This window comes from Heteronotia binoei, chromosome 12 (assembly GCF_032191835.1).
Source record: "Heteronotia binoei isolate CCM8104 ecotype False Entrance Well chromosome 12, APGP_CSIRO_Hbin_v1, whole genome shotgun sequence".
NCBI classification, from domain to species: domain Eukaryota; kingdom Metazoa; phylum Chordata; class Lepidosauria; order Squamata; family Gekkonidae; genus Heteronotia; species Heteronotia binoei.
The window spans coordinates 6,379,758-6,407,415 of record NC_083234.1 but is presented as its reverse complement, the minus strand read 5'-3'; the positions used below and the strand labels follow the sequence as shown (position 1 = coordinate 6,407,415).

General features: G+C 50.6%; 1 protein-coding gene and 1 non-coding gene across 7 annotated transcripts in view; both read left to right on the top strand.

Annotated features, from left to right (window-relative positions):
• The window catches only part of NCAM1 (neural cell adhesion molecule 1), a 370,188-nt gene that overhangs the window by 250,628 nt on the left and 91,902 nt on the right, over positions 1 to 27,658 (top strand). For all 6 annotated transcript variants that reach the window (XM_060250575.1, XM_060250573.1, XM_060250574.1 and 3 more), the window contains exons 2-8: positions 7,095 to 7,169; positions 11,664 to 11,879; positions 13,623 to 13,766; positions 14,746 to 14,883; positions 17,352 to 17,469; positions 17,927 to 18,096; positions 20,647 to 20,789. In XM_060250575.1, the coding sequence (XP_060106558.1) occupies positions 7,095 to 7,169; positions 11,664 to 11,879; positions 13,623 to 13,766; positions 14,746 to 14,883; positions 17,352 to 17,469; positions 17,927 to 18,096; positions 20,647 to 20,789 (1,004 nt within the window). The remainder of the gene's footprint in view (positions 1 to 7,094; positions 7,170 to 11,663; positions 11,880 to 13,622; positions 13,767 to 14,745; positions 14,884 to 17,351; positions 17,470 to 17,926; positions 18,097 to 20,646; positions 20,790 to 27,658) is intronic.
• TRNAH-GUG (transfer RNA histidin (anticodon GUG)) lies at positions 3,025 to 3,091 on the top strand. Its single transcript has one exon. It is a non-coding gene; the product is annotated as a tRNA-His (tRNA).

The window sequence follows — 27,658 nt, the reverse complement described above, 5'->3', positions numbered from 1 at the left end:
ACAAGGTGGGAATTGGTGCTTATGAGTGATTTGGCTCCTCGGGCAATGTGCAGCAGCGAGAGCCAGTTTGGTGTAGTGGTTAAGTGCGCGGACTCTTATCGGGCAGAACCGGGTTTGATTCCCCACTCCTCCACTTGCAGCTGCTGGAATGGCCTTGGGTCAGCCAGAGCTCTCTTATCTGGGAGAACCGGGTTTGATTCCCCACTCCTCCATTTGCAGCTGCTGGAATGGCCTTGGGTCAGCTATAGCTCTGGCAGAGCTGTCCTTGTGAGAGCCATTTTGGTGTAGTGGTTAAGTGTGCAGACTCTTATCTGGGAGAACCGGGTTTGATTCCCCACTCCTCCACTTGCAGCTGCTGGAATGGCCTTGGGTCAGCCATAGCTCTGGCAGAGGTCGTCCTTGAAAGGGCAGTTGCTGTGAGAGCCTCTCTAGCCCCACCCACCTCACAGGGTGTCTGTTGTGGGGGAGGAAGATAAAGGAGATTGTGAGCCGCTCTGAGACTCTTCGGAGTGGAGGGCGGGATATAAATCCAATATCATCATCAACATCACTTGGTCGCAGGTGTCCAGAAGTGGATTGACCCCGATAAATCTGGGGCTTGGAGCTGCAGTCCCACAGTGGAACACATAAAGCTGCCATAGCAAATCAGGCCCTTGGTCCATCAAAGTCAGCACGGTCCACTCAGACTGGCAGAAGCTCTCCAGGGTCTCAGGCAAAGGTCTTAGAATCATAGAGTTGGAAGGGACCTCCAGGGTCATCTAGTCCAATCCCCTACACAATGCAGCAAACTCACAAACACCTCCCCATAAATTCACAGGATCTTCATTGCTGTCAGATGGCCATCTAGCCTCTGTTAAAAAACCTCCAAGGAAGGAGAGCCTACCACCTCCCGAGAAAGCCTGTTCCACTGAGGAACTGCTCTAACGGTCAGGAAGTTCTTCCTAATGTTGAGCCGGGAACTCTTTTGATTTAATTTCAACCCATTGGTTCTGGTCCTACCTTCTGGGGCCCAGAAAACAATTCCACATCATCCTCTATATAACAACCCTTCAAGTACTTGAAGATGGTGATCATATAACTTCTCAACTGACTCCTCTCCAGGCTAAACATCCCCAGCTTCTTCAGCCTTTCCTCATAGGACTTGGTCTCCAGACCCCTCACCATCTTTGTTGCCCTCCTCTGGACCCGTTCCAGTTTCTCTATATCCTTCTTAAAATGTGGTGCCCAAAACTGAACACAATACTCGAGGTGAGGTCTTACCAGAGCAAAGTAAAGCAATACCATCACTTCACGTGATCTGGACACTAGAATCATAGACTCATAGAGTGGGAAGGAAACTCCAGGGTCATCTAGTCCAACCCCCTGCACAGTTCAGGAAACTCACAAACACCTCCCCCTAAATTCACAGGATCCTCATTGCTGTCAGATGGCCATCTAGCCTCTTTTTAAAAACCTCCAAGGAAGGAGAGCCCACCACCTCCCGAGGAAGCCTGTTCCACTGAGGAATCGCTCTAACGGTCAGGAAGTTCTTCCTAATGTTGAGCTGGAAACTCTTCTGATTTAATTTCAACCCACTGGTTCTGGTTCGACCTTCTGGGGCCACAGAAAACAATTCCACACCATCCTCTATATGACAGCCCTTCAAGTACTTGAAGATGGTGATCATATCACCTCTCAGCTGTCTCCTCTCCAGGCTAAACATGTCCAGCTCCTTCTACTTTCCCATTCTTTCCCATCACCTACTGCCTGGTCCTTCACTGGAGATGCCAGGGATTGAACTTTGGACTCCCTGCTTGCTAAGTGGATAGAAGATCTATCACTGAAGAGGATCTACCCTATTAAGGGTGGAACTAGTAGATGGTAGAACTGGAAAGGCCCAATGGACTATTCACCTGGTCCACCCATCTACCAGTTGTGATGGTAGTGCAGTGCAGCAGGCTGAAAGCTCTTGCAGTGCAACAGAAGTTTAGAGAGTAAATCATTCCATGCCCAGCCACACCCGGGAGGAGAGGGCGAAGGTCTGCCAGTGTCAGTAAGCCACTCCAGAAGGAAGTGTGGCTCAGTGGCTCAGCCTCCGCTTGACGTGCAGAAGGTCGGATGTTCCATCCCACAGAAAAGGAGTTGGCAAGACTTCCTCGGCCAGAGGCTTCCTGTCACGGTAAAGTGGACTAGAAGGCTCAGTGGCTTAGCTGGAATTCTTTATCTTGACCTTGTTTTAAGGAAGCGATCAACGGAGCTCCCGAGATATTTTCAGAGGGCAGCTTTGTTAGTTTGCAGTAGAACAGTTAGATTTGACTTGAATGTAGCGTTCCAGAGAGACTCACAAAGGGTAAAAAGGTGTAAATCAAATATTGTCGGGTGGAATCTGTTTCGGAACCTGCACCAACCTTCAGTTTGGTGTCACCGTCCCTTGGAGTGTGCGATCCTTGCACTCTTGTGACCCCCAAGACGCCCTGTAGTGCCAGGGGTAAGTTTTAAATTGACTTTAGTGTCCCAGGATATCTCCCTTTCTGCTGTAGCCTCAGGGTGAAGCCACCAGCTGCTGGGGATCAGGCTCTGAGGGCCCATTAGAGGCTGGTGGGTTAGAAAAAGGAGAGTTTTTCTCTTATACTGTTTTCGCACACAGCTTACCTCGCAGTCACAATCCTGTTCCCTCCGCACCGTCCGGTCGGATTTCCCACCATCTCCGCCGGCGTTACAGGAAGTGCCGCGGCTTTTGCGTAGCAAACGTAAACCGCTAAAACCCAGTTTACGTTTGCTACGCAAAAGCCGCGGCACTTCCTGTAACTCCGGCGCAGATGGTGGGAAATCTGACTGGACGCTGCGAAGGGAACAGGATTGTGACTGCGAGGTAAGCTGTGTGCGAAAACGGTATAAGAGAAAAACTCTCCTTTTTCTAACCCACCAGCCTCTAATGGGCCCTCAGAGCCTGATCCCCAGCAGCTGGTGGCTTCACCCTGAGGCTACAGCAGAAAGGGAGATATCCTGGGATACTTAAGTCAATTTAAAACTTCGGGGAGGGACGGTGGCTCAGTGGTAGAGCATCTGCTTGTGAAGCAGAAGGTCCCAGGTTCAATCCCCGGCATCTCCAACTAAAAAGGGTCCAGGCAAATAGGCATGAAAAACCTCAGCTTGAGACACTGGAGAGCCGCTGCCAGTCTGAGAAGACAATACTGACTTTGATGGACCAAGTGTCTGATTCAGTATAAGGCAGCTTCATATGTTCATATGTTCCTGTAACTCCGGCGCAGATGGTGGGAAATCTGACTGGACGCTGTGGAGGGAACAGGATTGTGACTGCGAGGTAAGGTGTGTGCGAAAACGGTAATAGTTTTAGCTTTTGTCTACTTGCTGAGGCAAGGAGTGGCAGTGACCAAAGGGTCTGCAAGAATATTTTGGAATCGCCCGAGGGACTCTGGATTGGTTTGGTTTCCTACAATCGACCTGAGGGTTGAGGTATTGGCTTTGAAGCTTTTGTTACCTGCACTTTGTTTTATTTTATTTAATAGACTTATATTCCGCCTTTTCCCATAAACGGGCTCAAGGTGGATCCCAACATATAAAATAACAATAAAGTAAAAACACCAATTTAAAATGAACAGTAAGCGCAATAAATGAAACGTACCGCTGGCGGACAGGGCACAGCATAGCAATAACCAGTTATAGGCCCATCTTATACGATGGCAATCACAATAGGATAGCACGGTTGACACCTTTTGTTGTGTCAGTGGCTTGCAAGGTACCAGTGCCTATCGGCCCTATGTAAGAGAAGGTGAATGTGCTAACCATCTTTGGTTAGTTGGAGACTGCTGATCCCTTAGGCAGACGTGGCCAACGGTAGCTCTCCAGATGTTTTTTTGCCTACAACTCCCATCAGCCCCAGCCAGCATGACCAGTGACTGGGGCTGATGGGAGTTGTAGGCAAAAAAACATCTGGAGAGCTACCATTGACCACCCCTGCCTTAGGGGAAACCAGGGTGGATTGGGCCCTATTAAACAAACCAGTCTGGTGGCAGCAACCTGGGGGAAGGTGGAAGAGCGTGGCCTCCCCTGTTATTAGACATATGTGCCCTGGCAGTAGGCTGGCCTCCTCACAGGGAACTGGGGGGTGGCTAGAGGGACCCCTGGGCACCACACGCCCACCCTGGGAGAAGTCATCCCACTGTGTCCAAGAGAAGGTGCCTAGAAGATTAATAGGAGGAAGGAAGACACCGAGGCTCTTCGGACTCGGGCTATTTAGCTCTCGTCGTCCCGAATCTAATAAAGCTTTCACATTTTATCATTACATTTGGCCCTGCCATTCTGCCCGGGAGTGAATTATGTTAAAGTAATATGGTTGAGAGAAATTAGATTACACAGAAATAAAGCAGACTAAAAGGGCAGCTGCTGCATTATTGGAAGGAGAGATGGCAACCTCCTGGGAAAAGCAAAATGGAGCATTGGGGTAGAGCTAGAAGAAGGAAATTGCTCATGCACTAGCCGTCAGGGACTAGCCAACTTTTGGCCTCCCTGTGCACTCTTTCTTGACCCTCCTCAGAACTGGGATCCTGTAGAACACATGTAGGCCCTCGTGCAGAAGAATGGTGGGAATCCAGCGAAGACAGAGGTCCTTTGCGTGGGTCGCGGCGGGCTAGGAGAGGAGATCTCCCTACCAGCCTTTGACGGTGCGTCGCTGATACCAGTGCGCAGGGTCAGGAGCCTGGGAGTGCTACTGGAGCCTTACTTGACAATGGAGGCACAGATAGCAGCCACTGCTAAATCCTCCTTTTTCCACCTTAGGAGGGCGAGGCAGTTAGCCCCCTTCCTGGAACGTAGCGACCTGGAACAGTGATCCATGCAACGGTCACCTCGAGGTTGGACTACTGTAATGCCCTCTGCATGGGGCTGCCCCTGTACCGAACTCGGAAACTGCAGCTAGTGCAGAATGCGGCAGCCAGGCTGTTAGTGGGGCTACCTCGGTGGGAACATGTACAGCCTAGGCTGCGGGAGCTGCACTGGCTGCCAATTGTGTTCCGAGTTCGTTACAAGGTGCTGGTTATTACCTTTAAAGCCCTTTATGGCCGAGGACCTGCCTACCTTAGGGACCGCCTCTCTCCATATATCCCCCAGAGAGCACTGAGATCTAGCTCCCAAAATCTCTTAAAAAATCCCTGGACCAAAGGAGGCCAAACTGAAAACAACTCGAGAACAGGCCTTGGTTGAACATATGAACATATGAAGCTGCCTTATACTGAATCAGACCCTTGGTCCATCAAAGTCAGTATTGTCTTCTCAGACTGGCAGCGGCTCTCCAGGGTCTCAAGCTGAGGCTTTTCACGCCTATTTGCCTGGACCCTTTTTTGGAGATGCCAGGGATTGAACCTGGGACCTTCTGCTTCCCAAGCAGATGCTCTACCACTGAGCCACAGGCCTTCTCAATAACGGCTCCCCATTGGTGGAATCAACTACCAGTGGAGGTTCGAGCCCTGCGGGACTTCAGTAAGTTCCGCAGGGATCTAATGTGTTTTAACTGTATTTTATTATATAATTGTATTTATTATAATCATGGTACACTCCATGTCTTGTGAGCCGCCCTGAGCCTGCCTTGGCGGGGAGGGCGGGATATAAATTAAAGTTTGTTGTTGTTGTTGTTGTTATTATTATTATTATTATGTGTGGCAAGACTCTCTGTTCCCTCTGGTATGCATGAACACACAGGCGCACTGACGTTCCAGCGGGTTGGAAAGCAAGTTATGCACATTTCAGACATTCAAGAGTCAACAGATATTGTTTACTAGAAAACAGGAAATGATGTGTTGTGACTTCTATCTGGTTAGAAACTGTCTCTTGTAAACCTGGGAAAATTCAGAAGGAAATTGCCTGGGATGTAAACACTGTATTGGTCAGTTGGCACCTTGTGTGTGGGATTGCTTTGATCTCATATGCAAGGTGAATTGCACTTTCTGGAAGAAGAAGCAGTAGGTAGAGAATTGTAAAATAACCATGTAGACGTGAGGACACAGAGAGCAATGTAGAATGCTAAGTTTTGTTTCTTTTACTCCCGAGTACCTATCCTGATGTGTCATATTAGCAAACGTTATTTCTTTTGATAAGCAAGAGTCCTTGATTGGGGTTTGTAGAATCTTTCGGGCTCAAGTGCCGTGTTCTACCGGAGAAAGTTTTTCTTCCAGACGTTTCGTTCTCGGCTGCGGAGAACATCCTCAGTGGCGCTGCAACGCCACTGAGGATGTTCTCCGCAGCCGAGAACGAAACGTCTGGAAGAAAAACTTTCTCCGGTAGAACACGGCACTTGAGCCCGAAAGATTCTACAAACCCCAATGATGCTACCAGCCGTGAAAACCTGAAATCTTTGATAAGAGTCCTTGACTCCATTATTCAATCTCCCCGCCTCTAATTTGAACAAATATCCCAACACAGCCTAGGCACCCATTTTTTTTAACAAGCCAATGTAAATGCCGTGGTCCTATAGGGTGACTTTGGAATGTACCACTGTTTTTAGCTGCTCTTGAGGCGGCAAATCTGTCTGGGAAGGGAGACATGCCTACAGTGATCATCAGTTGTCAGTTGGGGGTGGCTGCGTGTTGTTCAGGCAAGAACACCTCTGGGCATGTGTGAAACGCCTCCCATTGCAACCTAAGTGACCAATTCCTTTGTGGACTTGAGGGGAAACTTCAGAGGGCCTGGCGATACCTTTTAAGGCGGCTGACTTAGATTGTGAGTCAGTTGGGGATCAATGAGAGGTCGATCTGGGGCACCCACATCCGTGGGAGAGTGTGGGGTGTAATTGAGCCTTGTCACCGTGGCAGGCCTGAATCATTGCAATGCACACAATGGCCTCGTGACTCCCAAATTTCTGTGGCCTTCTTTTCAACCCCAGGTTTGCTGGTGAGAAGCTAGAAAACAAAACCAGTCTCTGGGGGAATACATGCTGACCGTGCTGTTAAAACCCCTCAGTGTTAATCTTATCCAGAAGCTCGAACGTGAAAGGTTAACAGTACGGCCACCCTTTCACAGTTGCCCAGCTCGCTTTCGCTTGCTTTTGCAGGATTACGAACGCTGCGGTCTCACTCTGTTCTTCTCTTTGTCTTTTGCAGTCTCTCTCCAGGTGAACATTATTCCAAACAAGGTGGAAGTTGCTGTTGGAGAGTCCAAATTCTTTGTTTGTGAAGGTGAGTAGAGCGCTGGCAGAGGCGTTGCTCTGACCCACTTCGATGAGACAGCTTTGCCTGTTCGCTGTGTGGAGCACGAAACTGGAGAGTTTTGCTGTGAGATTCCAGAGGGGCTCCCAGTTCGAGGCAATCCTTTTCAGGCCCAGACGTGAACTTCCTGGTCTTTATACTATTCTGTAGTTCAAGGGAGAACCAAACGTCCAGGGATCGTGTCAGGATGCTCAGAAGCGCTGCTGGAACGAAAGCTCTAAACCGGAGCCAGGAGATTCACCAGAAGCCTTCGTTCCAGACCCAGAAGCCCAGAACAAAGGAGTTCTGGTGACATAGGGTAGAAGCAGCTGTTCGATGGGCTGAGCTCCAGGGGGCATCTCCCCAAGGAATCCTGGGACTGGAAGCAGGGCTGGCTCGCCCACTAGGCAAACTAGGTGGCTGCCTAGGGCGCCAGGAGGTCAGGGAGCCAAATTGGGCTCCCCCCCCCTGGTGCCCATAGCAAACACTTAGTTGTCCTGCCTGCTTCCCTCCCTCCTCACTGCCACCCTTCCTCCCCACCCCCCCTCAGCACTACAGGCCAGCGCTGCACACCGTCGCCCTCCCCACTCCCGCGGCAGCTACTCTTTACTGGCTTGGATGCGGCTGGCGCTGTATCTTATCCTTTGAAGAGCCCGCGAGAGGAGACTCTTCCGGTTTCAGGAAGGAGGGGGAGCAAAGTCTCCTCTCGTGGACTCTTCAAAGGATAAGATACTGTGCCAGCCGCATCCAAGCCAGTAAGTAGCAGCCGCAGGGTGGGGGTTGATGGGGCGAAGGGAAGGTTGATGGGGCGGTGGTGGCGGCGGCAAGCAAGGACCAGCCTCGGGGGGGCAGGGAGCCTGCCTGGGGCGCCCCGTGCCCACAGGCTGGCACTGACTGGAAGTGTTGGTCCCTGCCAGGGGAAACCCTGATTGGTTGAAAAGGGGGCATGGAAATGTTTTAAATCAGGGGTCTTCAAACTTTTTAAATAGGGGGCCAGTTCACTGTCCCTCAGACCGTTGGAGGGCCGGACTGCCGTTACTGTACAAGGCCGTGGGCTATCAGTTCTCCCTCTTCTGCATCTCTCTCCCTTCCCCTCACCACACACCCTGGCCTGGGAACTCACCTCACCTCGGTATCACCTCACACTCTGTCTCCGCCGCCTCAGCCCAGTGCCGGAAGTGTGCGTTGCTAACGAGTTTAGGTCGAACGTCACTTCCGGTCTGATTTTGCCATAACCCGGCGGGCCGCATAAACGTCCTCAGCGGGCCGCATCTGGCCCGCGGGCCGTAGTTTGAGGACCCCTGTTTTAAATAAAATGCAGAAATAAAAGAGGGATAAGAAATCTGGAGATATAAGAAAGAATGGAGAGAGAGCTGTTCATCTCTCCGTACTTCTTTACAATGCCCAGCTGGGCGTGGGTTTTTGTTTGTTGTCTGCACCTTGTTGTGGCTGTAAGGGGACTGGGTTTTGGTAAGCAAAGCTGAAAGCGAGTGGGGTCTCACCTACCAGGTTGGCACAGAGGGCACAGGTAGAGAGAAGCATGTTCATTTATTCCATTTATACCTGACCTTTCTCCACACTGTGAACCACAAGTGGGGGTACAGCGTTATCCTGGCCTGTGTTGTATCCTCACAACAACCCTGGTAGGTCGGGCTGAGAGTTTGACTGGCCCAAGGTCACCCCGAGAGCTTCCATAGATAAGTAAGGATTCGAACTTGGGGTTCCCACATCCTAGTCTGACACCCTGAGCGCTACACCACCAGAGCTCTCTGTTCTTGCCACCTGCTCCCAAATTTTGGAACCTCTCTGCTTTTGATATTAAGGACGCAGTCCTGGGCTTGCTAACCTGGGAATGTGCCCCACTGAAAGCGGTGAGGGTGCCTTGCATGGAAACGTGCTTCAGATTGAGCTGCTGGGGATAGACTCTTCTGTCCCTCTGTGTTCAGCAGGCCTTTTGGTGGTTGTGTTGGACCGGGAAGGGGCGGGGGGGGGGGGTTTGCCTAGCTGAGAGGTCAGTTTTCCCAGAACCCTTTGAGGTGCCTTGTATGTGCAGATGTTTAATGTGGATCAGGGCATCCTGTACCAAGCCCTCTTTCTAGAAATGCAACCGCAGCCAATGGGGTTGCACATTTTGCCACACAAAAAATGTCCTAGAAAATGTGCTTTGAGCTCTAGAAGCAATTCAGCAGGGAGTTCTTGAACTGTTTACGGAAGGATTCCTTTCTTTCAATCCCCCCCCCCCCCCGCCTTGTTCTTTTCTGATTTTTTTTTCCTTATTCCACCCAGTTCCTGAGTTGCAAAGGACCACTCTGCAGAGCAAAGCCCCCCCTCCCCTCCAAGTCGCTGCCAGTCTTGGCTCTCTGTCTGCAGCAAGCCGATGAGTGCAGGGGCCTCCACACGCCACCTTGGGGTGTCAGCGTAGCTCAACGACATTAGCCCACTCCGATGGTTTGGTGCAAAAGAAAGCTTGATAGGCTGTTTGTAGCCGGGGAGAGCTGCTGTACTCAGGGCTAGCACACCCCTGCACAGATGGTTATCTGAGCTAGTCTGTAGAAAGAGTGAGAACAGGGCTTGTGAAAAGGCAGGCCGGCATTTCCCACCAGCCAAACGATCCACGTGACTACTGTATGCCTCGCTGGATGCACTTACACCGCAATGGTGGGTCGGTGTGCACGCGTGTGCCAGGAAAGATCCCCCTCTCCTGGTTTTCTGCTAACTACGCAAAACTGAAATATTCAAGAGGTCTTTTCCGTGCAGGCAACAAGGCAGCACTGTATAAAAATGATTCACAAAGCTACTTGGCTAATTGATTAGAAACTGTGGTCTGTACTACTGGGCATAGCTTGCTGTTAGTAAGATCCTACTATGTAATTTTGCATCATTTAATATATGTCACATTAAGACTCGTGCTTTGCTTCAATTCTGGGGTTAAAAAAAAAAGATTCTCGATTGTTTTTACGACTCAAATCCTATTGCAGTGTTTATTGGCATGCTGATTGTATTGGCTCTGTGTACACTATCTTGAGTGCCCCTGAGAAAGGAAGATTATAAATAAATAAAATAAGGCGTAACATTCAAAATTAAATAGAGAACTATAACCTTTTGATTTACTGGAGTACTTCTGAGCACATAAGGGCCATTTCTGTCCTTGTGGATCTGGAGTGAAGGGAAGGGCCTCCTTGTCTGCCTTCACACTTTCTCGTCAGTACCAGGCAATGCAAATCAGGAGAGACAGCGAGATCGCTCAGGTGCTGAGAGGGAGAGCAAACTGGGGGAGAAAAGGGAGTAAAATTACCACCACCCTACTGTGGCTAGACTGCTTTTCTCCTGGGTGGTGGCCGAGGTGGTAAGAACGTAAGAGAAGCCAAGTTGGATCAGGCCAGTGGCCCATCCAGTCCAACACTCTGGGTCACATAAGAACAGAAGAGTAGCCATGTTGGATCAGGCCAACGGCCCATCCAGTCCAACACTCTGGGTCACACAGGTGCCATCAGGAGGTCCATCAGTGGGGCCAAGACACTAGAAGCCCACCCATGGTTGCCCTCCCCCAAGCACCAAGAATATAGAGCATCACTTGCCCCAGACAGAGAGTTCCATCAATACCCTGTGGTTAATAGCCACTGATGGATCTCTGCTGCATATTTTTATCCAATCCCCTCTTGAAGCTGGCTATGCTTGTAGGTGCCACCACCTCCTGTGGCAGTGAATTCCACATGTTAATCACCCTTTGGGTGAAGAAGGACTTCCTTTTAATCCATTCTAACCCAACTGCTCAGCAATTTCGTTGAGTTTCCACAAGTTCTCGTATTGAAGAAGAAGATATTGAAGATATTGGATTTATATCCCGCCCTCCACTCCGAAGAGTCTCAGAGCGGCTCACAATCTCCTTTCCCTTCCTCCCCCACAACAGACACCCTGTGAGGTGGGTGGGGCTGAGAGGACTCTCACAGCAGCTGCCCTTTCAAGGACAACCTCTGCCAGAGCTATGGCTGACCCAAGGCCATGCTAGCAGGTGCAAGTGGAGGAGTGGGGAATCAAACCAGGTTCTCCCAGATAAGAGTCCGCACACTTAACCACTACACCAAACTGGCTCTCACTGGTATTGTGAGAAAGGGAGAAAAGTACTTCTTTCTCTTTACTTCTCCTCCTAGCAGCTTTGTGGGGTCCTCAGAGGGTTCTTTGATGGAAGTTTGGGTGCTCCAAAAAAGAGCTGAGTCGAGTCCTTTCGTTCCATCCCTGGCATGAGGCTCACAGCTCAGGGAAGCTCCCAGCTTAACAACCTGCCCGTAAAAACCACCTGCCAACTGCAAGTCCTACTAGGCAGCAGCTTTGCCCGCTTTTCCTGGAACATAGGACAGGTGACACATAGCAAAACAGTGCTCGGGAGCACCTTGGGTGACATTGCAAAAAGCTGTATGTGGCTCCTGAGCCACTGAGGGGTATCACCATGCCAGAGTTCTGCCTAAAAGCCTTTTCTGCTTCTAGTAATCGGGGATGCCAAACGCAAAGAGATTTCCTGGTTCTCCCCCAGTGGCGAGAAGCTTGTCACAAACCAGCAGCGGATCGCAGTGGCCCAGAACGGAGACTCTGAATCCACCCTCACCATCTACAACGTCGACATCGATGACGCTGGCATCTACAAGTGCGTGGTCTCCAGCGAGGAAGGGGAGGCTGAGGCCACGCTCAACGTGAAGATCTTCCGTAAGACACCGTCTCTGTTTTCTTCTGAGAGGTTGGGCCAGGAGTCTGTTACTCACATTAGTCATGCAGTAGTCCAGGGGTAGCTCTCCAGATGTTTTTTTGCCTGCAACTCCCATCAGCCCCAGCCAGCATGGCCATGCTGGCTGGGGCTGATGGGAGTTGTAGGCAAAGAACATCTGGAGAGCTACTGTTGGCCACCTCTGCTTTAGGCTGTTCCTGCGTTGAACAGGGGGTTGGAATAGATGGCCAACTTAGTCCTTTGTTTGATTCTTCTCAGTTCATCAGTGTCAGTATTGTCTACTCAGACTGGCAAAGGCTCTCCAGGGTCTCAGGCAGACGTCTTTCCCATCCCCTCTTGCCCGATCCTTTTAACTGGAGATTCCAGGGGTTGAACCTGGGACCTTCTGCATGCCAAGCAGACATTGCCATGGTGGGTGACAGAAGGTGGTGAAGACTGTGGCCTGGACACTCTCACTGGGTGGGGAGAAGGGGGGACCTTCGTTTGCATGCTCCGCCGCTGGTCAGTGAGTGGGGATCTGGAAGCTGAAGGCCCCCCGATTGGTCAGTGAGGACTGGTTGATTGGAGCCTCTCAGATACTGGGACAGATGCATAGGGACACCTGCCCTCCTCTGCCTTGCAGTGTGCATCTCTTGCATTTGATAGCCTGAAGGCTTTCTGGGGCTCTGTCAGTTCCACCGGATGATGTGATGTCATGGGGAGGGGATGGGCCTGGGTGCCCCCATCACGGGGCCTTTCCCATCAGCCTGGTAGATGCATATTGCCTGCTTGGTGGTGTAAAGTCCTCCAGGTCTGGACTGAAGGGTCACATGGCCACACAGAATCTGAGTGGAAGAGGGGTGTCTCTCTGCGGAAGGACACTCACTGCAGTGTGGGTAGACCTCAAGCACGCAGAAGGGGCCATGGGGGCATTTGCTTTGTAGCCAGAAGCTTCAGTCCTCGACATCTAGGCCTATCAAGTGGAAGGTGAAGTGGAAGGCCTCCGTCGGATCCCACAGAGAGCAGCTGACCTTGATGGACCTGGCTGAGTGGAAGTCACTTTCTTGTGTTCCCCAAATTCTACCGTGTTCATTGCTTGACCTTTGTGTGAATCACAAAACCACCTCTGAGGCATTCTTGAAGCTTCCCCCTCCTTTATTTTAAAGATAACCCAAGTAAATCAGGGGTGGCCAAGGGTAGCTCTCCAGATGTTTTTTGCCTACAACTCCCATCAACTCCAGCCAGCATGGCCAATGGCTGGGGCTGCTGGGAGTTGTAGGCAAAAAACATCTGGAGAGCTACCCTTGACCACCCCTGAAGTAAATGTTTGAGCAGATGAACATGAGCGCATGAGAAGCTTGATACGAATCTGGGAGCTCCGTAGAGATCGATGTGATTTCCAGGGCATGAGCTTTTGAATCAGAGCTCCCATCGTCAGCACCGGGGTTTTGATTCTTGAAAGCTTATATCCCCAAAAATCTTGATGCCCTCTAAGATGCTGCTGGTCTTGAATCTAGCTCTTCTGTCGCAGAACAAAACAGCTACCCTTTGAAACTGTCTTCATGAATGAATGAATGAATGAATGAAGTGTGAACGTGTGTGCGGATGTGTGAGTGTATCAAAAATATGCAATTTGTGGTCTGCACTTGTCTCCTTGCAAGCAGAGCTCATACTGTGTCAGACAAATCCACCCCCCCCCCCATCTCAAGGCTATTTTGATAACGCCTAAGTCCTTTCCTTTCCAGAGAAGCTAACCTTCAGGAATGCCCCCAGCCCCCAGGAGTTCAAGGAAGGCGAGGATGCGGTCATCGTGTGCGACGTGGTCTCCTCCCTGCCTCCTACCATCATGTGGAAGCACTTGGGCCGCGACGTCGTCCTGAAAAAAGACGGTACAGTGGAACAGTGGGGCGCCCCATATGTAGCCCTGTTGTGGGAGGCAGACATGGTGTGAAGGGGAGCCAAGCATGAGTAAGAAGAATGGGGGAAGTCAGGGCCAGGGGAAGTCAGGGCCAATACTTTAGTATTGAAGAATGGGGGAAGTTGGGGCCAATACTTCAGTATTGAAGAATGGGGGAAGTCGGGGCCAGGGGAAGTCAGGGCCAATACTTCAGTATTGAAGAATGGGGGGAGTTAGGGCCAATACTTCAGTATTGAAGAATGGGGGAAGTTAGGGCCAATACTTCAGTATTGAAGCCATTAGATATGCTCATATGTATGCAGGGCATTGTGCACAGTCATGGGAAGTTGCATGGCTCATGGGGCACACTTCATAGTGCGCTTACACATCATCTATTAATTCTCCATGCTATATTATTATTATTGGACTTAATGAATCGCCCCATCCCAGCTGGGTTCTGGGTGATGTACAACAATAGATAAAACAATAAAATCAGATATCCAGGGGTCGTTTTGTAGAAAAATAGGTGGTGGAGCTCATCCAGGGATTGTTATGCAACTGCGCCTACCAGTCAATGGACAAGGTGGGGTGGAACTCGCAGAAAGGTTTAGGAGCTGTGCTCCTGTGAGCTCCCGCTGAATCCAAGGTCTGCAGATATCAAATAAAAGCAATTTTAGTCTCAGTGGCATCTTATCCGATCACTGCAAGTCTAAATTTCAGATTTCAAATTTCAGAAATCAGGTATCAGACGCTACATAGAGAGAGGGCTTCCTTTTCCTTTCTTTTGTTCAGTGTTTCGCTGGTCGGACTAGACCCGAATCCTTTCGTAGGATCTCTCGGTTTTGATTAGGGGAACAATTCCGGGGCGGCAAAAGAAATGTGCCAGCCAGTATCTGAAATGGTGAGAGAAAGGTTGGCACCACGGAGGGATCTCTGTTTGAATCCCACCCCCCTTCTTTCTTTTCTTTCAGTCCGGTTTGTTGTCCTGTCCAACAATTACCTGCAGATCCGAGGGATCAAGAAAACAGACGAGGGCCTGTACCGCTGCGAGGGGAGGATCCTGGCCCGGGGGGAAGTGGACTTCAGGGAGATCCGGGTCATTGTCAATGGTGAGTCGCAAGGGGGAGGCGGGGTCTCCTTCCAAGCTAAGATAGAGACCCCGCCCCCTCTCCCTGAGTTGCCGGGTTTGCTACACAGTCAGAGATTAAAAGTCACCATTAAGCGGCTGCTCTCTGTGCAGACAGACAGATCCTAAGAGGTTTATTGCTGGTGTCACACTTCTGAAGTCTGCAACATAAATTGGATCCCTCTACTGGAATGAAGGAGCAAATGCCTTTCTACAAGGGCTTTCCCCTACAGCAGGGGTGGCCAACGGTAGCTCTCCAGATGTTTTTTGCCTACAACACCCATCAGCCCCAGCCAGCATGCTGGCTGGGGCTGATGGGAGTTGTAGGCAAAAAACATCTGGAGAGCTACCGTTGGCCACCCCTGCCCTACAGGATCTGCAGACAGCAGATGCGTGATGTAAAGAAAATGGCGGTACACGTCATTGTGGCCGCTCAGAAGGGTGGCCTGAAAAGACCTCCTTTTCTTGAGCTCTGCTGTAGATTGGCGGCACGCAGCCTTTCGTCTTGGGATGCTTGTGGCACCAGAGTCAGGTGGCAGGAAGAAGGGGAGCTGGAACTGTGACCTTGCCGAGGCCAAGGAGAGGACTGTGGGTGGCAGACCGAGAGGGCCAAAGGCGGGAAGCACCACTGGGCACCGGGAGGGGAGATCTGGTGGTGGAATAGGTGAGGGGCAGAACCTCAAAGGAATCACCTCAACCGCCGAGTGATCTCCCCTCATCGTACTTCTGCTCCTCTCCGCGCATGCCAAGAGGGGCAGGAGGCTTGGTGTGCCCTCCTTCTGTGCACCCAAGCAGCAAGGGCAGCTGTGGAGGAGTCTTCGTCCCAGCAGGAAGAGCTTTGAAATGCCCGGGTTAAAGACCTTTGCGATAGCTGTGGTCTTAACTATCTGGAGGCCCTGTCTGGTTGGCCCAGGGAAAGCTCACTTGACAGAGTTGGAAGCACAAAGGAGCACGGCTCACACGCCAGGGATTGCTGATTCTCATTCGCCTGTTTCCTACTTCTGTATGTTGTTGGGGGCAAATCAGAAGGCGGTGTTTGTGTGTGTGGGGGGGGAGCGGGTTGCTGCCCCAGGTCACGGAATCCTGGTGCTCGGAATGAGCCAATAGGAACCCTTCTGTGTTGTGAGCTGGCACGGCCGTGCCCTTTGGGACTTGGGGAGTTTTGTGTTGCTCTGTGAAAGAAACAGGAAGGCTGGTGGAGGTGAAGCTGATTTGGTGTTGACAGGATGTGAACAGGCAATTAGCGTGTCTGAAACGGGCCTCCTCGGCACCTCTGTTTTCTTGCCCCAGAACAACAGCAAACCCAGTTTGTGGTCAAGCCAAAAGAGATGAGGAGAAAGCCCTGGCCGCATTCACAAGAGAACTTAACATAGTATTTTGGCTTCTGTGTCATGGGAGTCTATGACATGCATGTTTAAACAGTGACATTTTCCTTCTCCTAAATGCTGTCCTTCTAAACACACAACATTTCCTTTCACGTTCTTCCTCCCCCACCGGCAGGTGCCTGGTGCTACATTATGTGGCAAAAATAGGCAACATGTGTTGTTTTTTTTTTTTAAATTTAGTAGGCTTATATTCCGCCTTTTCCCGTAAACAGGCTCAAGGCAGATCACAACATATAAAAATAACAGTAAAAACCTATATATCAAATTAAAAGTAACAGTAAAAAGATTTCAGGTTTTCACGGCTGGCATCATCATTAGGGTTTGTAGAATCTTTCGGGCTCAAGTGCCGTGTTCTACTGGAGAAAGTTTGGAAGAAAAACTTTCTCCAGTAGAACACGGCACTTGAGCCCGAAAGATTCTACAAACCTTAATAACAGTAAAAACAATGAATAAAACGCATTACCGGCGGACAGGGCGCTGCATATCAGTAACCAGCTGTGGGCCCACCTTAAACGATGGTAATAGCAATAGGATAGCACTGTAATCAAGCATGATGTCACCACAAGGGAGGCCAAATGATGGAGTAATAGGTTAGACGAGCCTTTCAGATCACTTCTGTTCACAGCGTAAGGAAACCTAGAGGAATACCGTTTCCAAGGACCCTGATGGCTTTGTAGTCCCGTGCCTTGCAAAACTACACTTCCCAGGCCTCCTCCTGGTGCCTGAGATGCTTCTGTTTCAGCCTTTCAGAGCCTGGAGAAGCCCCAGGCAGACCTGGGAGAAGGGGGTAAGGAAGAGAAAGAAGCAAGGGGAAGGGAAGTTGTGAGAGAGAGATGGGTCTGGGGTCTGTGTTCCATTAGTCTTGCCCAGGGGTCCCCAGTTTAGCACCCGTAAGCAGCACAGCACCCACCAACCCCTCCTTGTGCTCCCACCAAGTGTTCTTTAGGAAGTAGGCAGGGTCAGCAGGGCTTCTGCCTGTCCATTGGCCTAGGCAGATTTAATATATATTCCGCCCGTCTGAAGCATGTCTCTGTGTGTTTTTTCTCTCTCCTTCCTTCTCCTCCAGTGCCCCCTACTGTTCACACCAGGCAGAGCACCGTGAACGCCACGGCCAATCTTGGCCAGTCGGTCACCTTGGTGTGTGAGGCTGATGGCTTCCCAGAGCCAATCATCAGCTGGACAAAGTAAGAGGCTCAGCGTTGGAGTTTGTGCCTGTTGTCTGAGGCCTGAAGGTTTCTTGCCATCTTCTGGGGGTGGAGCAGGGGTCATTGGGTGTGTGTGTGTGTGTGTGTGGGAGGGGGGAGGTATTTGTGTATTTCCTGCATCGTGCAGGGGGCTGGACTAGATGACCCTGGTGGTCCCTTCGAACTCAGTAATTCTATGGGTGGGTTTTTGCTGTTGCCTGAGCTGCAGCAGGTCACAGGCCCTGCCCCGACAGGCCTTGTGCTGTCACATTTCCATCCCAGCTTCCCTTTGCTGACAGGAGGCCTGGAGTCGGAGGCGGTGGTCTCCTGCAAGTATTTAAATTGAAGCAGCTTGTTTTTTAAAAGAAAGAGAGAAAAAGGGTCAGCCTGCTGTCAGGGGTCTGCAGGAGTGGATAACCTTCGCTTCCATCGCCTGTGTGCGTTTTGTCCCCTGCAGAGACGGGGAGTCCATAGAACGAGGAGAGGATGATGAAAAATACGGGTTTAGTTACGACGGCTCGGAGCTGACAATCCGCCGGGTGGAGAAAAACGATGAGGCAGAGTACATCTGCATCGCCGAAAACAAAGCTGGAGAACATGATGCCACCATCCATCTCAAAGTCTTTGGTAAGCCCTGAAGCAAAATGCTGTACACAAATTGTACTTATTGTTGGAACAGAAATTCGGTGTTTAATTAAAATGCTGTAGGTGGAGGCCCAGATTTGAACTTCCACTCTGCCTTGGAAGCTCAATGGGTGGCCTTGGACCAGTCACTCTCTCTCTCTCAGGCTTACCTACCTCACAAAGTTGTTGTGAGGATAAAATGGAGTTGGCAAGAAAGGATGTGGTAAGAGAGACAGTTTGGTGTCGTGGTTAAGTGCATGGACTCTTACCTGGGAGAACCAGGTTTGATTTCCCACTCCTCTACGTGCAGCTGCTGGTCTGACCTTGAGTCAGTCACAAGTTCTCGCAGAGCTGTTCCTCAAGAGCAGTTTCTGTCAGAGCTCTCTCAGTCCCACCTGCCTCACAGGGGGTATGTTGTGGGGAGGAGAAGGGAAAGGAGACTGTAAGCTGCTCTGAGACTCCTTTGGGTAGTGAAGGACAAGGTATAAATCCAGTCTCCTCTTCTGCTGCTGTCCTGGGTCCCCCTTAGGGAGAAAGTGGGGCATAAATATCCAGATAAATAGATTGATATTGTACTAATGAACGTTAGTTATTTCTAGTTTGCCTCTATCACAGGGGTGGCCAACGGTAGCTCTCCAGATGTTTTTTGCCTACGACTCCCATCAGCCCCAGCCAGCATGGCCAATGACTGGGGCTGATGGGAGTTGTAGGCAAAAAAACTTCTGGAGAGCTACCGTTGGCCACCCCTGCTCTATCGCAAGGCAGATAGTGTATGGTTAGCCAGCACTGTCACAAAAATGGGGCATCCAGTAACCATTGCTTTAGGATTTTAGACATCTGGAACCACCGGAAGGAACGGAAGCTGATCATGAATATCACAGGGCACATTAAGTGGTACAGAAATTGCATGAATCGGATCCTCCTTACAGTAAGCTAAACACAGCAGCGTGTGCCGCAGTCCTTAAGCATTTATTCAAGCAAGCTAGTAAAACCATTTTGTAAAACTGAATTTTAAAAAGGACTGCAGAGTACTGCTCAGGTGCAGAAGAGAAGTTTTCTTAGTAGTGGAAATGAAGACCCTGCATAATGTTTAGACTTGAATCATATGGAAGAGAGGCCAGAACTACAGAGGGTTGTTTTGCTTATTGTCTGGGAGTGGAGATTTCCTGCTTGAAAACCCATTGGATGGTTTTCTCTCCTGCATTCTTCTGACAAAGATCTTTTTTGAAACAGGACAATGTACCAGATGCCTGTCTTGTGATGGACTCTTTGAATATGCATTTAGCGCATGTGAATGTACTTTAGTTCTAATAATCATCACTTCCACTCGTATCACTGCCTCAAGAGTTTTCTTCAGTGGGAGACATATCCTGTCTGAAATAATTATACAGTGTGGTTCTTTTCAGTACGACTCCCCCCATCTTTCAACTAGTATCATTTATACAGGATGCAATTTTGTATTGCAAAAACTGGGTTTCTTTTATGCAGAGCTTTATTTTGTTTTATTTAAGTAGTGTACCTCATAACAGGGGTGACAGTTAAGCTGCAGGGGCTTTAATGTGATTGGAGGTTCTCGTGGGCAAACTCCACAGAAGTGAACGTGAACAAAACCCACAAGGGGTGGGGGGCTCTCCTTCCTTGGAGGTTTTGAAACAGAGGCTAGATGGCCATCTGACAGCAGTGAAGATCCTGTGAATTGCGGGGTGACGTGATAGAGGTTGACAAGATTATGCATGGAATGGAGAAAGTAGAGAAAGAAGTCCTTTTCTCCCTTTCTCACAATACAAGAACTCGTGGGCATTCCATGAAATTGCTGAGCAGTCGGGTTAGAATGGAACAAAGGAAGTCCTTCTTCACCCAAAGGGTGATTAACATGTGGAATTCACTGCCACAGGAGGTGGTGGCGGCTACAAGCATAGCCAGCTTCAAGAGGGGATTGGGTAAAAATATGGACTGTTAGCCACAGCATTTTATTGGAACTGTCTGGGGCAGTGATGCTCTGTATTCTTGTGGGGGGCAAAGTGGGGGGGGGCAAAGTGGGTGCTTGTGGGGGGGGGCAAAGTGGAAGGGCTTCTAGCCTCACTTGTGAACCTCCTGATGGCACTTGGGTTGTTTTTTGTTGTTTTTTGGTCACTGTGTGACACAGAGTGTTGGACTGGATGGGCCATTGGCCTGATCCAACATGGCTTCTCTTATGTGTGACAGAGTGTTAGACTGGATGGGCCATTGGCCTGATCCAACATGGCTTCTCTTATGTTCTTATGTGACACAGAGTGTTGGACTGGATGGGCCATTGGCCTGATCCAACATGGCTTCTCTTATGTGTGACAGAGTGTTAGACTGGATGGGCCATTGGCCTGATCCAACATGGCTTCTCTTATGTTCTTATGTCAGGGGGAGGTGTTTGTGAGTTTCCTGCGTTGTCCAAGGGGTTGAACTAGATGACCCTGGAGGTCCCTTCCAAACTCTATGACTCTGTGAGGTCCAGTCCGTTGCCTCTGCCCCTGTTTTTTCAACAACACCTCCAAAGACCTTTTGCTTCTCTGTCTCCAGCGAAACCCAAGATCACCTATGTGGAGAACAAAACTGCTATGGAGCTGGAAGACCAGATCACCCTGACCTGCGAGGCCTCCGGGGATCCCATCCCCTCCATCACTTGGAGGACTTCCACCCGGAACATCAGCAGCGAAGAGAAGGTATCGCTTTTCCCAAGGTCCAGACCTCGGCCTCCGGATAGGGGCAGGGGGAGGGGCCCAAAGCTCTTCTTCCCCCGCCACCCGCAGCATAGCGTTGCACACTGGAACCACGTTTTTTCCCTTGCAAGGGCCGAGCACAGATTATATAAATGCTCTTTTATATCATGCAGGGGTGGCCAACGGTAGCTCTCCAGGTGTTTTTTTTTGCCTACCACTCCCATCAGCCCCTGCCAGCATGGCCAATGGCTGGGGCTGATGGGGGTTGTAGGCAAAAAACATCTGGAGAGCTACCATGGGCCACCCCTGTTTTACATAATGCTTTGTGAGGACCCCGCTGATGCCTCGTAGGCTTTGCCCCCAGTGATCCTTAATACAACCCTCTAGGATAGGCCAGAGTTATTATCCCTGATCTGTAAACCAAGTTTAAGATCCAGAAGTGGCTAAGAGTGAAACTCCCAAGGTCAGACCATCCAACACAGTGCTGCTCTTGCAGAAATGCCACTGAAACCCCTTGAGAGAGACTCGGCTTGAAGAGGTGGGCCTTCAGATGTAACCTGCTCTCTAAGGGAAAGTCCTTATGAGAACATCCAGATGCTCTCTGTGGCCAGCTGTTCTAGGCAGTTGTGGTACAGACCAATTTCTGTTTGCAGGGAGCGGGGTTCTTACTGGTAGGCTCCCCATGGTGTGCACAACACGTGAGTACCGTGCACACAACGAGGACTTTCTAAAGTTGACTTCAGTGGGATTTAAACAGCCCTTAAAATGTTATGGACTGTTTAGAATTCCAGGGTAGCAAGTACGCCACAGGTCTAGGAAGACAGACTAGTTATGCCACTCATGCAAACCAGTAGCTCTGCTGGACATTTCTGGTGCGTGAATGACCCAAAAGGGGAAGAAGCACTCGCCCTCTTCCAAGTAGCCTAAGTTTCCCTGCCTAGTCATCTTGAGGCAATTCTTGTGCTTCTTGAGTGACAGATGTTTGTTAGCCAGAGTTATACATTTCAGCTTCTCCTGACAGCCTTTGTAGGGCTCATGAGCTGCAATGAGTTAAAGCTGCAATGAGTTAGGGGTGTCAAATATGTGGCCCGGGGACTGAATCAGGCCCGTGGAGGGCTCCTTTCAGACCCCTGAGCAACTGCCTGCCATCTGCTTCCTTCTTCCTCTCTCTTGCTTTCTTCTGCATCACAACTTGCTTTGCCAGGCTCTCTCAATAGCACAGGAGCTACAAAGCAATTTTTCTCTGTAGCTCTATTATCTTCTCCGTGGTCTCTGTGCTTCACACTCATGGGATAGAGTGCCTGCACTGATCCCCGAATCGGTACCTAAAAAACCCGGGATTTTTTCGCGCTCAGCACCAGCGGGCATGCACAGGTGTCCCAGTATGCATGCTCGCCAGCGCGAGGATCCCACAGTTCCTTTCTGACTGCTGTGCTGAGAGGATCTCCTTTCGTGCCCTCGGTCAGTAAAGTAATCTTAGGATTGTCTGTCTTGTTTGTTGTTTTCTTAGTGTAGTTAGTTAGTTGTTAGTTAGTGTTGTAAAAAAACCCAACACGTTGGACTTTGCCCTTCGGGGCCCAGGTTTTCCCCCGTTTTTCCCCTCAGAGTTTTTCCTGTGTGGGTTTTTCCTTGGCGTCTATGGAAAGGCGTTGGGTTTTTTTTAAAGAGGTGCCGTTCCTGTGGAAAGAAAATTGCCCCTCCTGACGGCCACTCCTTCTGTCTCCTTTGTTTGGGCGAGGGACATCACGTTGATTCTTGCTCGCACTGCCTGAGTTTTTCTAAACAAACTCGCGAGAATCAAGCGGCAAGGCTTTCGGCCACGGTGGTTGAATTGGCACTTCATCCTCAAAAGATGACATCAGGCCCGTCAGTACATCGCCGATACATCGATACATCGCCGATCAGGACTGAGATGCCGGTCGAGTGTGGGCGTTCCACAAAACGACCATCTGAAGGGTCAGTGGACACCCCAGCTAAGAAGCGTCAGGATGACTCGGGGACCAGATCATCCGCACCAAAGAAGGTGAAATCCAAGGAGAAGCGGAAGAAGAGATCATCCCGCACTCCTTCCCCTTCTCAGGACGCTTCGACATCGATGTCAGCCGTTCCACCGAGGAAGATCTTGGCGTCCCCGCATCGTAGCCCTTCGGTGTCAAGAGGCAGTGCTTCGCAGCAGTTGTGTCTATCGGCATCGGAGCAAGAGATCGACCTTACTCAGCGTTCCCACTCTTCCGGGTCGAGGCATTGGAGTGAGAGCGACTCTGTCTCGGAGGTAGAGGTGTCGGTACCGATGGAGCCGTCGGGACCGCTGGATCAGGCGAGGGGTCGGAGAGAGCTGGAACCAACTACCATAGCTCGCTGCTTCCCACTGCTTCCACCGTGGGATCAGCGCCAGTGGCCTTCTCCCTACACCTACCCATATCCGCCGTACCAATGGTACCCCCCTTGTGAGTTTGGAGATTGGGACCAGCAATCCGAGGCATCTCATATGTCGAGGCTTTCTCAGCACTCTAGGCGGCGTCCCTCAGCATCAATGTCCGTTCCGCCCGAAAGACGCGGCGTGGTGGTGGAGGAAGTCCAACCTAGGTCATCGGTGTCGATCCAGTCACCCGTCAGTGAGTCAACGCCGGTGCTTTCGGAACATTCCCTGAGGAGAGAGTCTTCATAGTCGGATTCCGAGGTCGGTACCAACAATCCGGACAGGGCTTTGGAACCTTCGCCAGTGTCTCATACTGCTGAGGATCTTCCCATTTCACAATCGGAGGATCTGAAGTCGTATGGGGACCTGGTGAAGAGGATGGCACTCTCCCTCTCTCTCCCGGTGACACAACCGCAACCCGTTGTAGTGTATACCGTATTCGACATCATGCAGTGGGATACGTCTACAGCGATTGCCCTGCCTGTTACGAATGTCATCTTACAGACAGTGGAGGAGCCCTAGGCGAAGCCTGCTTCTACACCTGTGTCATCAAGAAGATTGGACCACATGTACCGCATCCAAGAGGCCAGTGCTGAATTCCTTTTCACGCATCCGAAGCCCAATTCGGTGGTCGTATCCTCCTCATCAAAGGCCTGCAAGACCCACTCTTCCCCATCAGACAAGGAAGGAAAGAAGTTGGACAATGTTGGGAGGAAGTTTTATTCTGCTGGAGCGTTGGGGGTAAAGGTATCTAACTATGCTGCGTGTATGGCTAGATACCAATACTCGGTGGGAACAACTCATCCCCCCTTTTGTCTTTCCTGAGCGAGAAGAAGAGGTCCACTGCAAAGAAGTTGCAGAAGGAAGGCTTTGCTGTAGCCAAGCAACAACTGGCTGCAGCAAAGCGTATGGTGGATGTCTCAGCAAAACCCATCACGTCTGTTGTCTGCCTCCGCCGCCACTCCTGGCTCAGGTCAGCGGCCCTCCAGCAAGACACCAGGGCCTTCAATGAAGATCTGCCCTTCGAGGACAAAGGCCTCTTCAGCTCGACCACTGACATTGCTCTTCAGGAAATGGATAAGAGCATAAAGACCTCCAGGAACCTGGGTGTCCCAGCGTCTTCCAGAGCTGCTAAACCAAAACAGTGGCACAAACCCTGGTCCAAGAAACAATATCAAAAGTTTTCCCCGGAACAGCAATGGAGACCTCGCTCTGCCAACCTGAGAGTAGGTCCCCATACAGGGGGAACAACAGAAACCAATACGCTTCAGCACAGACCACTGGCAAGTCCAAGGGCGCTTGCCCCCAAAAGAGCATTTGACTTTCTAGTAGCATGCATCACCGTCCCCACTTCTTCTATCCGCCTCCGCCCATTCCTGCTGGCCTGGGAGTCCATCTCTACGGACAGGTGGGCATTTTCCATCATCGCGAAAGGCTACAAAATAGACTTCACTCAGATTCTGAACCAGTCTGTGGTAATCACCACACCTCCTTCCCCACCTCTGCTGGCGAAGGTGAGCAACCTCCTACAGAAACAAGCCACAGAAAGGGTCCCGGTGGAGGCCAGAACGGGAGGTTTCTACTCTCGTTACTTCCTGGTTCCCAAATGGGACGGGGGTCTGAGACCAATCATGGACCTTCGGAATCTGAACAAGTTTATTCTGTACCAGAAGTTCAGAATGTCCACTCTGCAAACAATTCTTCCCCTCATCAACCAAGGGGACCGGATGGCAACGCTGGACCTCAAGGATGCCTACTTCCATGTCAGCATCCATCCTGCGTTCAGACGTTTCCTTCGGTTTGCAGTAGGTTCTCAACACTTCTAGTTCAAAGCCCTTCCTTTCGGTCTGTCCACTGCACCTCGGGTGTTTACAAAGATGATGAGTGTTGTGGCTTCTCACCTCCGGCTTCAAGGGATAGTCGTCTTTCCATACATCAACGATTGGCTCCTTGTGGCGGAATCGAAGGAGAGTTTGTCAGATCATATTGCCATCACTCTTCGTCTTCTTCACACCTTAAGGCTGCAGGTCAACTTGGAGAAGTCACATCTTACTCCGTCACGGACAGTTCCGTTCATAGGGGCTTTGCTGGATACGAACCTTCATCGCGCTTTTCTGCCTCAGTAGAGAGCAATGGACATTATCAATCTTGTCAAACTCTTACAGAGTCTGAAGTGGGGCATGGCGCAGCAGCTGCAGCGGATGCTGGGGCTGATGGCAGCGACTACAAGTGTGCTGCTCTTTGCGAAGTTGAGGATGAGAGGCCTACAGCTTTGGTTTCTTCGTTGGTTTCGACCATTAAGAGACTCACCGCGGAAGAGGTTTGTAATTCCACCTATGACACTTCGAACACTGCAGTGGTGGAAATCAAAGGACAACATCCGTCAGGGAGCTCCCTTCCACCTACCTGCAACAACAGTGACGATCACAACAGATGCGTCTTTGTGGGGTTGGGGGGCTCACATGGACGATCTGTGTGTGGGGGGCCCTTGGCCTCCTCAATTGACTCACTGTCATATAAATTACCTGGAACTGTTGGCAGTTCACTTTGCTCTTCGGTCCTTCCGCCCCATGGTGGCGGGGAAGGTTGTTGCTCTGCTAACAGACAATACTACTGCCCTGTGTTGCATCAACAGGCAGGGAGGGACAGTCTCTCGACGGCTCTGTGCGCTGGCGCTGGAACTGTGGTCGGAGTGCCTGGAGCACGACATCTTTGTGAAGGCTGCGCACCTCCCAGGGGTGCTCAGTCTGCAAGCAGACTCCCTCAGCAGGGGTGCAGCTTCCCCGCACGAGTGGGAGATACAATGGCGCTTCCTTCAACCCGTGTTTAAGCTCTGGGGGCGCTTCCTTCAACCCCTGTTTAAGCTCAAGTGGATGTGTTTGCCACAGCCAGAAACCAGAAGTGTCCTCTGTTTTGTTCCAGAGGGGGGCATGGATCCAGAGTCGTTGGGAGACGGTCTGCTGTTCCCGTGGGAAGGTCGGTTCCTATATTTGTTCCCACCTCTGCCACTGCTGACACGGGTGGTCAACAAGAATGCAAGAGAGAAACCATGTTGCATCCTGGTGACTCCATGGTGGCCTCGGCAGAACTGGTTCCCGATCTTGTTCCAACTGGCGAGGGGGGTCTTCTACCAGTTTCCGGTGGAACCGGACCTTCTGTCAGCTCAGGACGGTCATGTATTCCATCACAATGTGCCTCACCTGAAGCTGACAGCGTGGTTCATCGACCCTGTGAGTTCTCCAGCAGAGTCCAACATGTTTTCCTGAACAGCAGGAAGCTGTCTACCCGCGCTTCCTATGATAGGAAGTGGCGGAAGTTTCTTCAGTTTTTAGTTAATCCTACAGTTTCACCCCAAAGGGTGGGACTATCGGTGATTTTTGAATTGTTGTTATCTCTGGTGGATGCTGGCCTTGTTTTTTTCTTCCATTAAAGTTTATTTGGCAGCAATTTCTGCATTCCATGAGCCAGTTGAGGGGCATTCAGTTTTTTCACACCCTCATTCTAAAAGATTTTTGAAGGGTTTGCTTAGGCTTCATCCTCTATTGAGATCACCCCCCACTGTTGTGGGATTTGACTTAAGTGTTGGACAGGCTGACTCGGCGTCCTTTTGAGCCAATGGCCACATGTTCGTTATAGCTTCTGTCTTGGAAGACTGCTTTTTTGGTAGCCATCACATCCGCACGCCGTGCAGGGGAGCTCACGGCTATGCGTTGTGACTACCCATATTTAGTTTTTCTGGAGTGTTGTTAGCTCCTGATATTTCTTTTCTCCCCAAGGTGGTTTCTCAGTTTCACCTTGATTTAGAAGTTTGGTTGCCCACGTTTTATCCTACACCTTCCTCGGATGAGGAACATAGGTTGCATTCGCTAGATGTTAAGCGTGCCTTATTGTTTTATTTGAGTCGTTCTAAGAGTTTTCGTAAGGACCAGCAGCTTTTTGTTTCTTATGCTGCTCCTAAGTTGGTTTCCAGAATCTCGTCTCAGCGGCTTTCAAAATGGCTCACTGAGACTATTAAACTGTGTTATTTGTTGGCAAAGAAGCCATTGCCTGGGCCCATTCGCAGACACTCTACAAGAGCGACGGCAACATCGGTGGCGTTCCTGAAAGGCGTTTCTCTGACGGACGTTTGCAAGGCTGCCACCTGGTCCTCTCATGCTTTCATGAAGCACTACGCTCTGGATGTGCATGCTCAGCAGAGGACTCGTCTGGGAGCTGCAGTGCTGCAAGCTGGCTGTTCTGGTTGACCGTCTTCCCGCCTCCAGGTATGTCTTGCTCGCTAATCTCTGTGTGAAGCACAGAGACCACAAAGAAGATAGACAGGTTGCTTGCCTGTAACTGTAGATCTTCAAGTGGTCATCTTGCATTCACACTACCTGCCCTCCTTCCCCACTGCTGACGGTCTCCCTCCAGTAGGGGCTTCCAGCGGTCAGGAAGGAACTGGCGGGATCCTTGC